Source organism: Crinia signifera, chromosome 3 (genome assembly GCF_055691185.1).
Source record: "Crinia signifera chromosome 3, ASM5569118v1, whole genome shotgun sequence".
In the NCBI taxonomy this organism is placed as follows: domain Eukaryota; kingdom Metazoa; phylum Chordata; class Amphibia; order Anura; family Myobatrachidae; genus Crinia; species Crinia signifera.
The window spans coordinates 312,253,510-312,275,329 of record NC_139219.1 but is presented as its reverse complement, the minus strand read 5'-3'; the positions used below and the strand labels follow the sequence as shown (position 1 = coordinate 312,275,329).

Below are 21,820 nucleotides of genomic sequence, written 5' to 3'. Positions count from 1 at the left end.
ATTAGATGTATTCATTTACCTATTGAATGGTTTTGGCCAGGGCTATCCAATTATGTGGCACTTATTGGGGATTACGCGTCAGCCACCCGATGCATAATATGTGTAACGTTGGACACGCGACAACAAATAGAATCGGGAACTTATCTCATACCCCAAATGTTATGCAAAATAACGGGACACTTTCTGCGGAAAACAGGTTATAATTGGATAGACAAATGACTGTGGGAGAAACGTTAACAAGGCTAATAAGGCTTCAGGCTCATTGGGATCAATGGGGGAAAGCAGTCTCTGCAGCACTGCAGAAATGAACCAATGGCAGCAGAACCCGCCTCTCCTGTGGGCTGATCTTGCCCCGGATTGGTGGCTTTCTGTAAGTATGGTATATAGCTGAATTGAGCCCACTGTGTTCTATTGACTCCGCCCCCTTCCCACATAGTGACCAATCATTCCATGTCTTTACAAGCCTTTAATAGTCGATCAACCTTACCCTTTACCCCCCTCTGACCAATATGGGTCATTGGGCAATTTAGGTCGACATGCATTGGTTCGACCACTGATGGCAACAGGCCTTAGGTGACATCTGAAAAATGTCGACATGGCTAAGGTCAACAGGGTCGAGATGCGTTTTTCCCATTTCTTTTGTCCCAAATGTGGAAATAGTCGACATGGACACTGTCTAAGTGTACTGCGTCCCCTTGCATGGATCGCTGCGCTCGACATGCTCGGGCACGGTGCCTCGCTGCAATTGGCACACTGTTTTATTCTCCCACCACCCTATAGTGGATGGTAGGGCATGAAATACTGCCTGTCGGCACATGTCGGCTCAAAAAAAAAGTGAAAAAATCATGTCGTCCTTCCCACCCTGTCGACCGTAGCCATGTCAACCCATTTCAGGTGTTTGCATTAGGCCTGTCGACCGTCAGCAGTTGACCCAATGCATGTCCACCTTAATAATGTCGACCTAATGACAGTATTCCCTCTGACCGCCGTCTTTGGTTTCATGTTCCAGGTTCCCCTACATATTTCTTTGCCATATTTATGTCATTTTGTCACCGCTGTACGGCGCTGCAGACCCCCTGTGGTGTCCTATATCGATGAAATGAATCAGAAGAATAAAAATAACAGTCATATAAATTTACATATATAGACACATATGTACTAGAATATATAAAATACACAGTACAACCAACCAACCAATACATGATACAATAAATCTCTACCCAGAAGCAAATTATTAATTCAACATCATCGTTGTAAAATGATCCTTAGTCCCTGCGCCTTTTAATGCACTTAAAGATCATTTGGGACCTGGTTTTAAGACACGAACCCAAAGTTGCTAATTAACAGTAAAGCACTTTCCCTTCCAGCGGGATTAGCAATGCTAATAGAATAGACTATGCCAAGACTTGCAGAGCTGTGTGTGGGTTACAGCCCGCGACAGAACAATGGCACAGGCTGCTCGCGGCTGTCACTCCAGCGTCACACAGACCCACATAATTGTTAGTCACTGAGCAAGTAGGAGTTGTGTGGTACGGAGGGAGACAAACGTTACAGCACGTTCAGGGCTCTGCAGAAAACCCCTTCACTGCCGGCTTCTTCTATCAAGGTTTAGGCAAATGTCCTGAAGTGATAAAGGTGAAGTGACTGGCGAAGTGATAAAGTTAAAGGTGATAACGCAGTAGCCAATCAGCTCTCAACTGTCAAGGCCCCAATGAGGAGCAAGGCAGCGGCAGTAGTGGGGGCGGGCGGCGGCTCTCAAATGTGTTCCCGGCGGGTGCCGGGTGTGTGCAGCGAGTGCTGCTGACCTGGCTGGGCATGTGATCACAATAGCAGCAGCGGGGATGGGCAGTGCAGTGGCGGCTATTACCTTTTCAAAATACCTGTCAAATGACCGGCCGTTCTCTAATTGGCTGAGAGAGCTCTCAGCCAATCAGAGAATGGCCTGTCATTTGACAGGTAATTTAAAAATGTAATAGCCGCCACTGCACTGCCCGTCCTGCAGCACTATTTGTGATCACATGCCCAGCCAGGTCAGTGTGCTCAGGGACCCGCTGCCCGCCGTGCTGCTCCCGGTCAGTCTGCATGCATATGCCTGACAGGTGGGCAGGCATATGCATAGCATACAGGGAGGTCGGATGATCGTATGTACTGACCGTCCGACCTCCCTGATCCGGTCCGATGCGCACGGGACCGCGCATCGGATCAGATGTCACACAACTGCGATTTTGGGCCGACTTTACCCAGTTATCGGCCCAAAGTGCCGAAATCGGATGAAATCGTCCCAAAATCGCATAGTGTATGGGGGCCTTCAGTCTTCAAAACCCGGCCTGTAACTCGACCGTAAGGAGCTGATTGGCTGCTGCGTTACCACCTTCTACTTTATCACTTCACTTAGGCTTAATACATCTGCCCGTTACCCTGCCTGCTGTTGCAGTAGTACAGGTGCCAGCGTGACACAAGAGCCTACCTCTCCTTAGTATAGAAGGAATGTATGCTCCCTCTGTGCTGGATAATCAGCATTGCAGAAGGCAATTTGGAACTGGGAATAATTGGAGAGTGTTTTATCCTCCCCCGTACTGTGCATCTTACATGCAGTAGGTGTAATGTGATCTCCTACCTAAACATCACAATTTCAAGGATGAAAGGGGATAAAAACCTGCAGATGAGGAGTAATGGGAAGCGTGACCCAGGAGTAATGGGAATGTTTTTTTGTTACCAAGCTTAGTGCAAGATTTACAGTGTTTATCCCAATATAAAATGTACATGCCGCTTGCACACTTGGGAGGCAGCCATTTTGTGTGCTGAACCAACATTCACTACTCTCTCCTGACGGTTTTCATTGGACCAATATCTGGCAACCTAGAGATCGAGCAGGCTGCAGTCTGGAGCCAGGACAGATTATTATGAGCACCTCCTACATTTGGTGTCTGCAGTGCGTAGCTCATGAAGTAAGCCACACATTGGCTTGGTGGGTATAAAAAGTGTGATATAAGGTTCACACATCAGTTGTTGCAGTCATGGGTAAAAGAAACAATTTTTAAGAGTTGCAAAAAGGGATGATTATCGGCTTTCGTGCCAAGTTTGTGAATTGTTTACGTGCCACCGTGATGAAGGTGTATCATGACTGGAGAAACGGCACCATTGCGAATAACCAACATGGAAACTGCAGAACACCTAGTGCCACTGAAGTGAGAGATGAATGTAGATGAAAGTGCGAGAGGGCCGACCGGACCTGTTGCAGCGGGGCAGCTCACCTTCACCATGAACCTGAGGGTTACCAGAGTGTGTCTAAAATGAGAGTTTAGTGAACCCTGTTGCGTATGGCGCTCCAAAGCAAACAGATGGTCACTGCTAACGAAGGTGCATCAGTGGAAAAGGCTTCAAATTGCATGGCAATACCAGAATGGGACCTCCGCTGATTGGCGAAGAGTTGCTTTCTCTCATGACTTCCATTTTCTGCTTCATCGAATGGATGGACGTTGGCTTGTCAGGTTGACCGGTTTGCTTATTAATCCATTCCTGCAGATCACATACACCCATACATACATGCAGATTGTCTTCCCTGGGGTGGACGGGATCTTCCAGCAAGACAATGCGACAAGTAACATGGCTAGTGTCCGACAATTGTTGGACAAGCACAACCAAGACGGTACTTGTGTATTATCTGGGCGCCCGTCGCATCGCATCCCATCCCACTAATTAAGGTATACGATGGGACCCGATTTCAGGGTTTTAAGAAATTTTTTTATCACGTCGCAGCGCATGCCATTATAATGGTATGCGATGCAACGCGATCATAGCCGATTTGGGCTTATTCCTATGTTAAATGCACCCCCAGACCCGATTTTTAATTGTACACCCACCCTGATGGGTAATTACTATGTTAAATGCCTCCCCATTGTTAACGCCACACCACTATCAATGCCAACCCGAAGCGTGGCGAGGGGCGGCGGTACGCGTCCTCCGACCTTTTCATACCCCCACTATCCACGTCGGCGTGGAGTTGATTCTATATAGTGTGGCGAGCGCAGCGAGCCACCGAGCCCGAAGCGTGGCGAGCAGACGCCAAATACATGTGAAGTAATCCGCGTCCGCTCGCCACGCTTCGGGCTCGGTGGCTCGCTGCGCTCGCCACACTATCTAAAGTCAACTCCACGGCGACGTGGATAGTGGGGGTATGAAAAGGTCGGAGGACACGTACCGCCGCCGCTCGCCACGCTTCGGGTTGGTGTTGATAGTGGGGTGGCGTTAACAATGGGGGGCCATTTAACATAGTAATGACCCATCAGGGTGGCTGTACAATTAAAAATCGGGTCTGGGGGGGGGCATTTAACATAGGAATCAGGCATCAGGGTGCCTGTACAATTAAAAATTAGGTCGCATCGCATTGCATGCGATTTGATCGCATGCGATGCGATGGGACCCCATTTTTGATTGTACAAATGCCCTTTGAAATCTGCCCCACCTACATCTGCCCCACCTGCAGTGCACATGGTTTTGCCCATTTTCCAAACAAATTTGTACTGCGATCAGATCTGAATAAGGGCTTTTAGTCTCTCTGCTCCTGTTACATACATCTGCCCCACCTGCCGTGCAGCATGGTTTTGTCCATCTGCTAAAATTGCATGTCTGAACCAGGCCCTCAGACCGCCACTTTATACCAATTCCGAAATTCCGTTGCGATATAAAATATTAATCCTAAAATCAGTAGCCAACTCTGTAAACCATTATTACACTACTTGTGAATTCATACGCTGAATTCATTAAAAAACAGAATCGTATAGGCGATGACACATAAATCTATCATGGAACCAGACCAGGCTGTCTCTGCCTGACTCACAGTGTGCTCTGTAACTGACATGAGGGCCTATGGAGCTGTCAATGTACAGCGTGCTTACTGTAACACAATAAGGCACTAATCTGTCTGGCCATCGCAAATCATATTAATACGTCTGCTGTCTACCCAGCCCCGTCGCGCCATGCACATTAAGCAGAATCACTAACTCACTGTAACTAGAGGTGGGATTCCAGCGCCCGTCTATAATTAGCTATGGAAAAAAGCAACTGCACCAGAAAGGCTAGATCCCGGCCCATCTGCCCCATCCCGGGAGCACGTGTCTGTCTGGGAATAAAAATACATTTGTTAATTGTCTGGCCGAAAAGATCTGCGCCGCTGTCCGTCCTGTCAGGAGCTGAGAGCGTGTGTCTGTTGTACTCCAATTTAGCAGCACCAGCGGAGTTCTGTGTACACAAATACCTGGCAGCAAAGCTCGCCATTCCGTGTGCAGATAAGGGACACAGCTCTGTACACGTGTCACGGGATAAGCAAAATAAACTAGTAAGCAGTTCTGCCAACATGGCTAAGTGATAAAAGTATTTGGGGGGTTATTCTGGTTTATTCCTGCTGGCAAATTCCTTCTTAGATGGACAAAACCATGTGCACTGCAGGTGGGGCAGATGTAACATGTGCAGACAGAGTTAGATTTGGGTGGGCTTTATTTCAAAGTGAGATCTATATTGCAGTGAAAAAATAATGCAGCCAGTATTTACCCTGCACAGAAACAAAATGACTCACCCAAATCTAATTCTCTCTGCACATTTTACATCTGCCCCCCCTGCAGTGCACATGGTTTTGTCCATCTAAGAAGGAATTTGCCAGAAGGAGTGAACCAGAATAACCCCCTTGGTTTGGTCGATATTCTGCAGCTAGCATAGGCCGATTATGGATCAATCACAGTTGTTGAACTACAAGTACCAGCATGTCCGGGTTGGACATTTGTTCCTCAATACATTGTATTCAGGGTGGGGGTTGTGGGGGGGTATATTTTTAACATCATTTGTCAACTCTGACCTACTTTACCGTGATGGCTGCTTATATTCTACGGACCTCAGTCATTGATTCTACACCACTGCTAATAACTGGCACTTTAGGGGGTCAATGCAATTAGAAAATGTGCAAATGGCAGCAGAACCGGGCCACTCCCCCCTTGCACCCTTATCTCGCGCCATGGGGTTTAAAAAAAAAAAGAAAAATCTGCAAATCTGACGGTGCCATAGTTTGGCATACAGCCATACTTACACATGATGGCGAGAAATCACATATAATTGCATGGACTTCCTAGAAATTAGTTTTTTCTTTAAAGATATATGTGTATTTTTTTTACGCAAAATGCAACGTATCAGATGGTATATACCTGTATACTGCAGGGCAGGGGGGATTCCAGAGGTGGGGCTGCAACACAGTCCAAAATCAAATAGGGGAGTCACACCAACTGCCGGGATGCAGTTAAAATCCCGGTGGTCGGGATCCCGGCGTTCAGAATCCCGACGCCGGAATCCCGACACTTTCTCCCTCCGTGGGTGTCCACGACACCCCTGGAGGGAGAATAAATTAGCGCGCCGAGCGTAGCGAGACCGCAAGGGGGGGGCGATCCACGTCCCCCCCTTGTCGGGATTTCGGCGGTCGGGATTCCGGCGTCGGGATTTTGAACGCCGGGATCCCGACCGCCGGGATTTCATACTGAATCCCCAACTGCCAGCGAGTCAGTTTGAAATGGCAGTTGGTAGGAGTGGGTGTGGCTCCCCTATTTGAATTTTGAACTGTGCAGCAGTCGCTCCTCTGGAGCCTCCCCTGGTGTAGGGGGAATATTGGGAGGAAGCCACTGACTGGACTCAATAACGTTTCTCTACTATAATGGGTGGTCATTATGAAGAACAAGAAGAATATTTGAGACACCACTACTGCCCCTATAGGTTACAACAAATGTACAAAATTCCTTATTTGGGGGTTTAAGGGGGGGGAATAGCATTGGTGGATGGACCACATTCGGGAGGTTGGCTGATTTAATTTGGGGATTTGCCAACATTTAGTGTTCGTTTATGCACCTGGCATATTTCAAAACCCATGCAGTTCTTGTTCCCAGCCTGGGGTGTCGCTCTTTTGCTGTGGCGCTTCTAGCACAGTGTGATCTGTATTTCAGCACTGAAATGCAGACAAGAACCTGCTAGAAAACCAAAGCAGAGATGGACACCTCAGGCAGGGAAGAGGAACTGCACGGGTTTTGAAAGATGCAGGGTGCTAGAATGATCACTAAATATTCACAATGTAATGTGTACTTCCCCTTTTTTTACTTCCACTTTGAGATGTGACAGGTTTTAGCCCATAAACTCAGCACCCCACCCCCAGTCCCTATCTGCTCCTACCTCCAATCTGTTATGTAATTTGGTCCGTGGAGTGGTCAGTGGCGGCACTTCCCCTCATAAACGTGAGGAGTAGTTAGCCTTTTATATATAAACGTGCTCTGATCAGGTTAGTCTTGTGTGAGATCACCAATTTCAATGCAGGTTCAGGAGGTCTTTTATGCTGGGAATACACTGGAGAGACCTCTAACCCTTGGAGAGGTCACCCACGATCCCCCCCTTGAGCTGCCAGGGACCTTCCTGAGTGGCAGGATCGCATATATGATTTTATATGTGAGTTTTACTCCTGTCCACAAAATGGCCGCCTCCACCCCAGGCTCAGAGCTAATGAATCTGGTTTGCATCTCACAGCAACCTCTGACTGATTAGGTAACATATAGCTTATCGCCGTGTAAGTCATCTGTAAGAAAAGAATTGATGCTGCTTCCGGGGAGTGCACTTAAACCTTTACTTAGCAATATTTTATTACTTTACAAATCCATTAGCATTATAATGCATTACAGGGAAACCTATTATGCCCACCATCACACTACTAATGGGGCATTTACACAGATGGTGGAGAGATGGTCAGGGCTTATGAAACACAATACTGCCATGGTGATCATTAGCAGAGGCCGCAGTGGATAAAACCGAGCCCACTTCAGCGCAGAAAGATCTATTGCATGCTGCGATGTAGCGTTCCGCGTTGGGCGTAACATCGTAGATGCCCGCAATTTTTCAGCCTCCTGCGCATGAGTCTTTGTACGAGAATGCGTTCTGAACACGAGTCAAACGCATCTGTCCGTGTGTTTTCAAGCATGCATGGGTTAGCGTGAAATGACATCCAACAGATCAGACCAAGCACGGGGATGGCGGAGATTCAAGTATTAATAATGGCGGCTGCATATACGGATGCTGACGTAGTGGGATGGATAGACTGAGCGTATTTCATCGCACAGACTTCAGACACACAGAGACAGATTGCCGCATCAAGGCCCTTATTCTGTTGACTCGCTCAGATGCAAATTCACATCCTTGCGAGTCACTCTAACCCCGCCTTGCCAATGGTTAGCCGGCGCCACCCGTTCACACCCGGGATGCGTTCGCAAGGCTTGCAAATGGAAGTTTTACATGAACATCCATTCGCATGCCAGTGGGAACCTCCCCCATCTTTCGATGGTCGCCAACCATCGAATGATGAAGGCGTTTGCATATGTAAGGGTGGTCCAGACCACCCTTACGTATGCGTGTAGAATTGCAGGGATTTGGGCGGGCAGCTGACATCCAGTTATGTCAGCTGTCCGCCCCCCCGCACGCGCTTCACGGACACATTAGCATGTGTACGCCCAGTGGCTTCATGGGAACGCCCATGAAATGATGGGAGTTCACATATGCTAATGGCCCAGGCCGGCACCCCACGCCCCTCTCCACCCCCCGCTCATAAGGCTGGGTACATATATATACATATATACATACATATATATATACATGCGCAGAAATGTTGCTGTGCATACGCAAAACATCAGTCCCCGTGTGAATTCACGGGAAAGGTGTCTACATTAGGGGCAGCAAATTGTTTTAAATAGATTAACTTTATCTGGTAGGAATAAGGTGACCGAAATCCATGGTTGACAAAGTAATCTCCATTGTCACAAGTGAGAGCGCGGGGCTGTCTGGCAGAGCGAGTGCAACTGTACATGAAGAATTAAATTAGAAGCGGACTCTGACGGCAGCGCATAGCTGGGAACCTTGAGGTTGGTTTCATTACACGCAGCTAATGCTTACCCAGGCACTTACCCGAGTGCTCAGGAACCCCCTATGAATCTGATCCTGTGTTTGTAAGCTGAGCCCCTGCCGCACAGACTGGGACACAGCAATAGCAGGTCCCAAATGTGACCGATGTAAAAAACAAATGTATACGGTATGTATATTGCAATCTCAAATATCCACATGCGTTACACCACATCAAAACGAATGCATACACACACACACCCCAGCTCTCCCTGTTAATGCTGTACGTGGTCTGGTGCCCCCACGTGCACATACCACGCGAGTGTGCAAGGATGGCGAGAACTGGCTTCAGCAGCAATCAAAGACACGGAACCCTACACACAATATTTGACTCCTGGGTTTTACATCCATTCCAGTCAGGATTCAGGAGAAGACGCAGCACTGACACAGCCCTGGTATGTGTTCTCAATGATCTTCTGATGGCAAGAGACAGAGGTGACTGCTCAACCTTAATCCTTCTGGATCTCTCAGCAGCTTTTGATACCGTGGACCATGATATTCTAATTCAGCGCCTGAAGAATTTCTGTGGGTTGGATGGCACAGTTCTTAGCTGGTTCAAATCATTTCTCACTGGTAGGTCACAGAGAGTTTCATCTGGAGTGTACTCATCATCACCAGTGCCACTGCCATTGGGTGTCCTGCACTTTCCATATTATCTCCCATGCTTTTTGCTGTTTACATGCTACCACTGGGTGAAATAATCAGAGGCCTGGTTTACCACTGCTATGCAGATGATACACAACTGTACCCGTCCTTTGCTCCAGGTACTGGGAACCCAATACCAACCCTAAATGGCTGTCTAGCTGAGCTCCAGGAGTGGATGAGTGCCAGTGGGCTGCGACTGAACCCTGATAAAACAGAGGTGCTTATTATAGGTCACAAGACTGCAGAAGAGCCAACCAACAGGACTTAAGCTTGGGGGTGCAGGACTTCAAACTACGGAACATGTGCGGAATCTTGGTGTTGTCCTGGATAGTGGCTTGACACTTATACATCAGGTATCAGCCACAATTAAATCCTCATTCTATCATCTAGGAATATAACCAGAATCAAGCACTTAATTCCTAAAGTCATACATGCATTTGTATCATCGTGCCTTGACTACTGCAATGCCCTCTACCTCGGTCTCCCAGCAAAAGAATTGCACCGCTTGCAGATGGTACAAAATACAGCTGCCAGGCTATTAACCAATCAGCCCCGTTCCAGCCACATAACACCCATTCTGTACTCCCTTCACTGGCTGCCTATAAGATGGCCAATCATTTTCAAGATTGGCTTACTGACTTTTAAAGCTCTACATGACCGGGGCCCAAGGTACCTGCAGGGGAAAAAATTACTAATACCCCTTTCACATCGCACCTAACTACCGGGTTCATGCCGGTTTCTTGCCAGTTCGACCCAGTAATTGGTGCGATGTGAAAGGGGTTACAGCAAACCAGTAGCAACACAGCAATCCGAACCAGTTAAAAAGAAGGGTTCTTACCGGTTCATTGCCGTGTTGCTTTGCGGTGAGAACGGGTTAATCGGGTCGAGCGACCCATTTCCCATTCACACTATGGAAGAGGCAGTGCTTGGAGCAGCACCAGCTCTAAGTGCTGCCTCCTACCCCGCCCCCGATGACGCTCCGCCACTCTGCCGCGCCCCCGGATGACATTAGCGAACCGCCAATATTGCCGGTACGCTGATGCAGTGTGAACAGACCACACATGCAGGGTCGCACCAGATCTGAACCGTTTCAAAGTCCCGGTGCAACCCTGCATTTGCGGTCTGAAAGCGGTATAAGATGGGAGTTCTATTGAAGATGGAATATTGCCCGTAGCAACCAATCAGATTCTACTACTTATTTATTTAGCACCTTCTAGAAGATAAGATAGATATGGTTTCTATGGGCCATCTTCAATAGAAATCTTAGTAAATTGACCCCTCAGAGGGCAGGACTCAACGATGTGCGTCCAATGTTTCCGCATTTGCACAAAAGCGGATGTGAGGAGCCAGCTGTGGCGTTCCTAAACACAAGGGGTGATAGAATGCGATTTTTAGTCATTTTCAAATTCGCCCATTATCGCACTTTTTTAAATCGCATTTTTTGCTGCGAATTCGTATCTTTATTGAGGTGCGTATTCCTGGTAAAAGTGCGATAAAGTGCGATAATGGGCAAATTTTTTGTCATGAAAATGTGCGAATTTGAGGAAATGTGCAAATTTGTGTTCAAAATAAAATAAAAAAAATGGCGTGAGGTCCACCCTCATGAGCTGAACCAGCCCCGGGCTCATTGAGCCAGACCTGGTTCAAAAATACGGGGAACAAAAAATCTGGGGGTCCCCCATATTTTGAAACCAGGTCCGGCTCAATGAGCCCGGACTGGTTATGCTCAGGAGGGGGGACCTCACGCCATTTTTAATCTCATTAAATATGCGATTTGTATACTTTATAATGGGAAAACATCTGTATGCGAGTTCCGGCGCGACTAAAAATCGTGCGATTTCACAGCAAAATCTGCGGCTTTTGCCGTTTTTGCATTTCATTACATATGCGAATTCGAGAAAAGTGTGAATTCGGGAAAAGTGCGATTTCTGGAAAAGTGCGATTTCAGACGTTTTTGGTGAAAAAAATTGCAAAAATCACATTTTTGCATCTCATTAAATATCACCCAAGATGTCTTCCGGGTCATTAGCACGAAATCTCTAGAGCAGAAATATTCAACTTGTGGACCTCCAGCTGCTGTTGAATTACACATACCAGCAAGCTCTTCGGTATTTTCAGAATGCCCTCAAACTGTAGCAGGGCATGCTGGGATGTGTAGTTCCACAACAGCTGGCTGGCTGCGTGTTGAATACACCTGCTTTAGAGATTACTGAGAATGTTTTGCAAACTATAAAATATCTAGGGCCGGGTGTATCGAAATTCAAATAAAATGGAGAGTGATAAACGACCAGCCAATCAGCCCCTAACTGCCACGTTACAGGCTGGATTTAAAACAATGACAGATAGTAGCTGATTGAATGGTTATTTATCACTCTCGGTTACCAAGAGAGATTGAAGGAGAATGACCAGACTGGTCCAAGCTGAAAGGAAGGCATCAGTTATAACCAGAAGGCACCGGTTACCGCGGGCACTCTGTCACCAATACTAAACATTTTTAGATTGGACAAACACTGACAACACTGACTGGGCAATTTATGTTGTGGGGTGCAGATGGTAGGGTCAGGAGGGTAAGGGTCATAGGGTCGACTGGATGACACAGTAGAACAGTGGTTAGCATTGGTGTCTCACAGCACTGAGGTCATAAGTTACTTTCCAAACCAGGTCTCCATCCTCGGTTAGTTTATATGTTCTCCCCGAGTTTGCATGCATTTCCTCCAGGCGCTCCAGTTTCCTCCCACACACACTCCGAACAAATACTGCTGGTTAACAAAACCTTGTGTCGACCACATTTGTTTCGGCCAATGTCACGTCAACCACTTGAACGCGTCAACCTTTTGTACCTAAGCACTGTTGAACTTTTACATGATAACCAAATGCATGTTGACTATATGGACTGTTGACGTAACAGCCGTATACCGGTTATATGTATTTTTTGATGGTTTTCAGGCACTGTTTTTTGCGCCCAGCCGTTTCGTGTCAGCTAGGATCTGAGATAGCGGAAGAATGCAGCAGCGATTAATCATATGGAGCAGGAGGTGTCCCCTATATCTCCCCAGCAGCCAGACCGCTGCTCCTATGGTGTATAATTCCACATCAACACTCCGGGTGACAAATAGGATAAATCACCGCTCCAGCCAACGACAGAACAATACACAGAGAACAATGGCGGTCTCCCCATACAAATACACCTCTCCATCCACACATCTGTAGCGGTTACAGACCCTCCCCCCTGCGGTAATATCTGAGATAACCCTTGCTGGATCTTACCTGTATAATGGACAACGCATGTCTGGCCCTTTTTGGGAAAGGTCCTACCTGCAACATTAACAGAGGAAAGACAAAAGGAGACTTAGAATGTAGGAAATATCATATTACCGTCTCTATAAACACAGAATATTACCATTGATGTAAGAGATCACTATGTACCTGTTCATCGTGCATGTTTGGAAACGTCTTTATCACAACTGATCCCCGAGGGCCTATTCACACCTATGTGTTATGTATCGGTGCTCGGAATAATCACAAGGTGATAAAGAGTATGACTGATTGAGTCCCCCCCCCTCCCCCAAGTGCGGGATACACGGGACATGTTGATTTCCTACTATACAGGGTCTTATGCTGCCCATACACATGTGAGATATTGAATGCAATCATTAGATTTCGGCCACATCTGGCCGATAAATTGAATGACTGCATGCATTTTTAAGCTGACATTCGACGCGATGCGTAGGCACGACATCGAATGTCGCATCGATAGATATTATGAGCTGCACATAATATTTATCGAATTGCATGAGCAATGGCATGTGGGTTCAGGGAGCGGACCCAGGACGGGTACTGGAGCGCTGGCGGGGAGCCGGTACCTTAATGCTGGGGACCGGAAGGACTCAGCAGCAGCAGGGGAGGCATGGCGGCTGTGTAGCGGGGATCGGAGGAGTGATGGATCTTTCAGACGGTGGGTCTCAGCAGCGGAAGCAGATGACTTTGAAACACTGGACGGCCCTCTGATTGGCTGAGGCCGCTGAGAGAGAGCTCTCTCAGCCAATCAGAGGGCCGTCCCAGTGATTCAAAGTCACTGCTGCTGCTGACAAGTCCCGCCGCCTGACAGCTCCACCGCTATGGTCCCCAGCTCCGGTCCCGCCTACACAGCCCCACACCACCCCTCTTCCAGCACCCGATGTCCATCGCACGATGGCATGCGACATCGGGTGCTGCACTGGGCACCACTTGATGCGATCAGATGCGATGGGACATTGCACATATGTATGGGCAGCATTAGATAAAAAGGACGTTTCACCGGAATAACTGTAGTTATTCGGCATGGGCGGATACACCAAAACCATGTGAATTCGCCGCAATTTGGCCCAGGAGAAAAATCAGCCCTGGGATTGAATAGGGGAAATCGAATTAGATTTTTCCACCGGGCACCAGTCATTGCAGGCTCAGGTTAGCCAGAGACAGCAACAACCAGGTCTGAATTACCCCTATGTTGGATGGTTGGTTACAACTACTGTATATACTGGCTTCTTTTAAGGGACCGTTAAACATGGTAATTAAAGCTTGCACAGAGAAGGTCACCCAGACAAGTGCTCAGCCACGGCCTTTTATGTAAAAGCCGGTAAGGAGGCAGAAAATTGCTTCCGATAACCCTCTGCTGCTTCCTCCCAGCAACAAAATATTAGCACTACTGCGCTGCCCACTCACGGGATCAATGCCGAAGTTTACTGAGAGCAACGGAAAGCATTAAAGGAAATCTGAACTACAATCCAACAGCACCAGCTCCCTTAAGAGCTTTTTCAAGACTGAAGAGCTCTCAGCTTAGGAAAAGGAGTTTAAAGCAGCGATCCCACATAGCATTTTTATTATTATATATATTAGTCTCAATGGTCCATCTCCTTCCTCCATCGTCGTCGTTTTAAATATTACCCAGAGCATGAGCGACCTTACAGCCCCAGGGGTCAGAGATAGCAGTAAGGCCACATCCATAGATGGCACGACAATGCCATGATCTTGTCAGGACAGCACCTCGGCAGAGATACTTCTCCAGCAAGAGATCTTTGATAAATACGAGTGAAGAAACTCATTCCTTATTGCCGAGAAGAGCAGCCATAATGGAATATTAATATTACGGCCACTACAGTATTTTTTGATATATAGGGGACTAGGTAGCATGGAAACATGCATTTATTCTAGCTGCGCCACTACAACTCATTATCTCATTTTCAAAATCTCTCTGGAGGTGCAACATAAAACTGCCGGTTACAGATTCAGGGTGTCAACAGGCCACTGGATGGCACAAGATAGCGTTTTACATTATGGCCATCAGCCAGAGCTCCAAAGCCTCTCTGCTCACTACACATGTATGTGCAATGTGAATAACATGATACTGTGGGGAATTATGAATCATTTATAGCATTTGTTTTCATAGGATTGCTGCTAACGACATTTTTATACCATTAACATTCTTCACACATTCATGATGCTAAATAATTCATATTTTATGACCATTTCTTGAGCAATCTATTCACACTGGTCTACGGGACATCCTCACTTTATTCAGTTTTGGGTGCAATTATACATAAAAGTCACTGGAAATTAAGATTTCTAAACCCCCCATATTGCATAATAGGGGTTGCCCACTCTTGGCCTTGGGCTAGTGAATGGTAGTATAGCCTACTGGAGAATCAGAAGCCGTCAGTAACATGCATGAATATTTATTATGTATCCTGCACTAGACATCTCTCCCGCACACTCTCTGTTGCTATGCAACACCGAGCGACACAAGCCCCCCCATATTATGAAAGCAGGAGAGAGAGAACACCCTCATAGGACTGCAGTCCAGATTGCTGGAAAATTTCTTCTGATCGCAAAATGCAACAGAAGGCGATTTTGTCTTACAATAATAGTATGCTAAACACAGTATACAAATACGGTTCTCTTTAACTAGAACACAAAGGGATCCGAGACCAGCCTTGGTCGATAAAACATATTTGCCGTAACGATTGGTCGTTATCGCCAAATTCATTTGAAAGGTTGCCTGGTGTGCACCCAACTTAAGTATGCCAGGATGGTCAATAGTGGAAGTGCTTACACTGGCATTGGCATAAAGTCGTAGGCACCAGAGGCTAAAGCGGTCACCACAAGATTCAAAATGTACATTAGTGTTCATCCTAGCACCCTGCATCTTCCAAAACGCTTGCAGTTACTCTTCCCTGCCTGGGGTGTCACGCTCTGCTGTGGTGATTCTAGCACATGTCTGGTCCGCATATCAGTGCTGGAATACAGACCACACTGTGCTTAAAGCACCACAGCAAGAGGGGCTGCACGGGTAGGAAAAGTTGCAGGGTGCTAGAATGATCACTTATATATATTCTATATCATACAGTACAATGGGAATGGAGATGACTTGAATGAGTTTTGGATCAAATGATCACAAACAAGGAGAACTCTAGAACACAGATCACAAGAGGACAATACAGTAAGAGGAAGCTATTTCTGGGAATGCCACCGCTTGTGATTGCTTCCGATAAACATTACTATACCTCCCTACTTGCCGAACACAGCCCCGTGAAATGAGGTCACACTTGGCTAAGTGCTGTTTTTTAGGATGAATAAGCCCAGACGATTGTTATCTGTGTCTCCCATGTGTTCCGCTCTTCTCAGATTTTTTTTTCTCCCCATCCAAAATCTTAAAACATATTTTCCCATTCTTAAAGCCCCCAATTAAACTCATTTTAATAGGAACTAGTTGGCATAGGTTTATGAACTCTGTAACTGGGCGCTGAGGATCCGTGCTGGCGCCATATAAATAATAACAGCTATTATAAATGACACTGTAGTTTTGTTGGCTTTTACGACCTCTGCCGTTGGCAGGTCACATGGTGTCCAAGGCTTAAGTTCACATTTACCCTGGTCTTCTTTGCAAATAATGACGTCACGTGTGCAAACATCACACAAATGAAGTCACGCGTGACAAAACAAAAACACAGATTCGCCATTATTTCAGTCCGACGTTTTTTCGGACACTGTGTACCCCAAGCTATGTGCCCGTCTGGCTTAGGAGCAGACGGTTAACCCATCTGGTGCCGCAGTGGAGTTTGTAGTGACACCCAATGCCTGACCTTTCCCAAAGACCTTTTCGAAAGACCCGTCCAAGTCTCCAGGCGTGGGTTGTGTTACACTGCGAGCACAAAGTGAATGTCACGTATAAAGCTCTCAGCATAACCCAGGTATCCTCTAATGGTCACAGCAGCCAACACTAACAAGCGGATCAGTGAATGCCAACCATCAGGGAACATCCCCATATTTCCAATTCCACCGAAACGACAGGGACTTCTGCGTCAGACTACAGTACATTACAAAGACCAGTGTTGGGGATGCATGATACAGGGAACTATTTTGGTCGGCTGACAGCACAGTCTAACCAGAGCGTTCCTCTGTCTCTCTGGACGGTCATCGTGTTCCCAAAGTGCATTAACACTACATATTCGTGAATGGGACGGGATCATTCGGTAGGCATGTCACCGGGGCTTATAAAGTTATTTTCCCATTACGGCGCCCCGTGTCCTGCTGGTAAAAGCATAGCGCTACATATCCAATGAACTCAGTACAATTACTAAGGAACAAAGTATGCATATAAATGGGATTATTCGGAGGGGGCACTGTTATACCCGACATAACTGGCACAAGACTCCGCAATTGCATGCTCACAATTTGCAGAACAATAAGGCAACACAACGGCTGGAGAACGTTGTAGATCATGAATATACAGACCATACATATGTTCCTGATTATACAGAATGTACACGTTATAGACAATATCTGGTGTATAAAAGAAACATATACGGCACATGTGGTATACAAAGCCTGCATATACACGCACGGTGCACAGACGGAGACAGTAAATGTGATCCACACATAAAACATGGTATAAAAAGCTCTGTGGCAAATGTATCAAGGAACCAGGATGAGGAAAACAATCCATAGGATACATGCGGTGCGACTGTCAGATGTGTGCACTGTGCAGGAGGTAATGGGAAAATATTGTACACAGCAGATGTGCTCTCACCATGAAGCATAACACGGTGAATCACAGTGCAATAAAAGGCATATACTGGAGATTACAAACAATAAAGGCATAGTAAATGCTGTATACAGAGTGCATAGTAAATGCTGTATACAGAGTGCATAGTAAATGCTGTATACAGAGTGCATAGTAAATGCTGTATACAGAGTGCATCGTAAATGCTGTATACAGAGTGCATAGTAAATGCTGTATACACTGAGTGCATAGTAAAATAGTAAATGATGTATACAGAGCATAGTAAATAGTATATATAGTAAATAATAGACTCAAAGCACAGAGACTGTATTTTGTATGTACAGTATAATATATATATTATATATACACTATACACATCCCTTTCTTGCAAGGTGTATGCATGCATACTACAGGATATAGCTATACAGATGCATGCATACCTACATTATATAGCTATATAGATGCAAGCATGCGATATACAGTAGATGAGTTATAGGTTCATGCAAGCTGTATACATGGATATATACTCATGCATATTATATGGATGCATGCATACTACATTATATAGATGTTATGCAGAGGACATAGGTTATTACAGACAATACTGTATATAGATGGATATAGGTTTATGTAGACACTACTATATGGAGAGATATAAGTCCATGCATAGTATACAGCTAGGCTCATGCATGCCATGACACATATCTGGGCAGGGGACCCCTGCTGGGGTCTATGCACAGGGGACCCCCTGGCTCCATGGACAGGCAGTGAGGGCAGAGGTGTATAGAGCAGCCTGAGGGAACAGTACCGTCTCCCGGAGTGATGATCTCGATCTCCACTCCCATGGCTGAGTGACTGTGAGCTGCTGCTGCTGCACCGGGGCTGCTGCCTCGTCTTATCTCTCCCAGGCTGAGTCCCCGGCTCCAGGCGCTGCCGCTGCCACCGTGCACCAATCAGCGCAGGGAGGCCGCAGGGCCGGCCAATGGTGCTGCGAGGCGGGCAGGAAGGGCGGGGAGGGGGATGCTGGCAGCAGCTGGCTGGGCAGGGTGGTGGTGGTGCTGTTGGTGTGTGACTGTGAGTGTGCCTGCTGCAGTCAGTGCTGAATGCAGGGAATGCTGCTTCTACCAGTGTGCTGGCAGTGCTGCTATATGTATACAGTCTGAAGGGAGGGGGAGGCTGGCTGCCTGCTGCTGGTGGTGGTGGTGGTGGTGGTGGTGCTGTTGGTGTCAGTGTGCTGCTATGTATACTGACAGGACGTTAGCAGCAGCTGGGTAGGGTGGTTGTGGTGGTGCTGTTGGTGTGACTGTGAGTGTGCTGCATGCAGGGAGTGCTTCTTCTGCCAGTGTGCTGGCAGTTCTGCTATATGTATACTGACAGGAGGGGAGGCTGGCAGCCTGGTGGTTGTGCTGTTGGTGTGAGTGTGCTGCTGCATACAGGAATGCTGGTCCTGTCAGTGTGCTGCTACTGACAGGAGGTTAGCAGCAGCTGGGTAGGGTGGTGGTGGTTCTGTTGGTGTCAGTGTGCTGCTATGCATACTGAAAGGAGGTTAGCAGCAGCTGGGTAGGGTGGTGGTGGTGCTGTTGGTGTCAGTGTGCTGCTATGTATACTGATAGGAGGTTAGCAGCAGCGGGGTAGGGTGGGGTTGTGGTGGTGCTGGTGTATGCTGTTGCATAAATAGAATGCTTCTCCTGTCAGTGTGCGGCTATGTGCAGCAGCTGGGTAGAAAAAAAACATAAAAAACATGTGTCGACATAGACACCCAAAAAAACATGAAAAACTCTCCGCCGCACCACCACCCCCCCCCTGTGGGGGTGATGCAGCGGTGAGTTTTTCATGCTCTGGGGGTGGGGGCAGGGCCAGATTATAATGGAGGCACAAGGGGTCAGTGCCCCTGGGCCCCCCCACTAGCTAGGGCCCCCTGTGGTTTGCATGTATTTTAAAAAAAATATATTTTTTTTTTAGCTAAAGGTTTTGTGCATGGGAGTGGGGTAGTGCTGCAGCTTCACCTATCTGCCAATGTGACAATGATTAATGGTGCTGAGCATCGGTAGCCAAGGTACACTGATTGCACAAGTGTGCAGTGCATTACTGGGAGTTGACTAAGTCACATGATACTTTAAACCAGAGGGCAGAGGCTGAGAGGTTTGTGCTGAGCTCTTATTGATGGAGCTCATTACATGCCCATGGAGAACAGCAGCAGCAGCAGCAGCTTAGTCATGGGAGGGTTTTTAATCAAAGGCCGCACTAGGACTGTGAGGTCTCCTACAGAGTAAGGTGCTGAGGGACAACCACAGGCTTTTCATATGGTATGTATTATGTGTGTGTGTGTGTGTGTGTGTGTGTATGTGTATGTGTATGTGTATGTATGTATATATATATATATATATATATGCAGTTACCCATTGACCAAGTTTATACTGCCTTTACTCTGTGTTTTGACAGTGTAATATTCTCCCATGCAGTGTGCGGCCAGTAATGACAAGTGCAAGGGGGCCCCCCTGGCTAAAGTTCCCCGGGCCCCCCGACGGCTTAATCTGGCACTGGGTGGGGGGGAGAGTTACAGCTCACCTCCATCCACGGGGACCTGCTCCTACCGCCCTGCAGTGGTCGGCGCCCTGGGCAAATGCTGCCTAGTGGTGGCGCCGGCCCTGCATCTACCCCTAAAGACATCCAGCCCTTGGTCCACAACGCCTGCAGTGTGGAGGCTGTTCTGTGGATCCTCTCTCCATCTTGCAGAGACTCCAATCTTCCTTCTCTCTTACCTCCACTGTGGCAGCGGCAGCTTTGCCTGTATCTCCCGCCTGTGATGTGCATCTTCGTGGGTCCCCACCACAGGCTCCTGTCTTCTCTGGCAAAAGGTCGACATGGAAAAAGGTCGACATGAGTTTTTACTGTTTTTAGGGTGTCTATGTTGACATAGGTCGACATGGACACTGTCTAAGTGTACCGCTGCGCTCGCTATGCTTCGGGCTTGGTGCCTCGCTGCGCTCGGCACACTATTTTATTCTCCCTCCATGTCCTAGTGGATGGTAGGGCATGAAATACCGCCTGTCGGCACATGTCGGCTGAACATTTTGTAAAAAAAATGCATGTAGACCTTTTCCATGTCGACCTTTTGACTGTCGACCATTAGTGGTCGACCATATGACTGTCTATCACAGTGGTCAGGGAACTCGGTCCTCATTACCCCATGCAGTACATGTTTTGCAGGTCTCCTCACAGAATCACAAGTGAAATAATTAACTCCACCTGCAGACCTTATAAAATGTGTCTGTTAGTAATTAGTACACCTGTGCATCTGCTGGGTTACCAGCAAAACATGCACTGTGTGGGGGGTAATGAGGACGAGTTCCCTGACCACTGGTCTATCATGAGTCAGTCTATGATCAGTCCGGATACCCAGCTGCCGGCTGCTTCCCTGTTCTAGATTCAAGCCTTGTGGCGTCTATCAAAATCAGGTGCTGATTAGAGGCAGGAGTGCACCTTTGCCTTGTACCGTAATACCCCTTTTACACCAGCCCTAACAACCTGGTTTTGGCACAGGATCGTGCAAAAAAACAGGTTTACAGGTGGTGTAAATGTTCTGGGTTGAACACCGGTTCAACCTGGATCACAGTGCAGTGTAAATGGGTAACCTGGGTTTTTGGGACCCGGCAATCAGTCTCTTCCATGGAAAAGCCGGCGCAGGGAGACGCTGTCATCTCCCAATGATGTTCACAGGCCCCACCCCCGGCAACGTCACCCGCCCAGCATTATGCCGGGTGGGTACGCCCTGTACAAGGGGTTAAAAGTCGAGTCTCACACGGGTTGGAGCTGGATCCAAAAAAAACAGCTTTTAGGTGTAAAAGACGTATCATTCGTAATTTTCTTGTTTTTCGCTCATCTATGTATTGTCAGGCGCTGCGGAACCCTTGTGGCGCCATATAAATAAACATGATAATAATAATAAATGGGCAGCATCACCTCTTTTACTTTTCAGTAGCTTTAGTAAACGTATCTTATAATGCTCACCACCATTAGTCCTTGCTATCAATGAATGAGTCGCCCTGATATCATATCATATCATACTAGTACTATAGTACTAAATATAAAATCCAGAGAAATGCAACACAATGGGCCTTATTCTAGTTCACTCTTTCTGACAAAATCCTTCTTAGATGGACA

At 47.2% G+C, this 21,820-nt stretch overlaps 1 protein-coding gene across 1 annotated transcript in view; it reads right to left on the bottom strand.

The window, feature by feature from the left end:
- FKBP1B (FKBP prolyl isomerase 1B) overlaps positions 1 to 18,664 on the bottom strand; it is a 39,973-nt gene extending 21,309 nt beyond the window's left edge. The window contains exons 1-2 of the mRNA XM_083178635.1: positions 18,465 to 18,664; positions 12,883 to 12,930 (exon numbers count right to left, since the gene is read on the bottom strand). Coding sequence (XP_083034761.1) covers positions 12,883 to 12,930; positions 18,465 to 18,501 — 85 coding nt within the window. The 5' untranslated portion in view covers positions 18,502 to 18,664. The remainder of the gene's footprint in view (positions 1 to 12,882; positions 12,931 to 18,464) is intronic.
- Between the last annotated feature and the right edge of the window lie 3,156 nt (positions 18,665 to 21,820).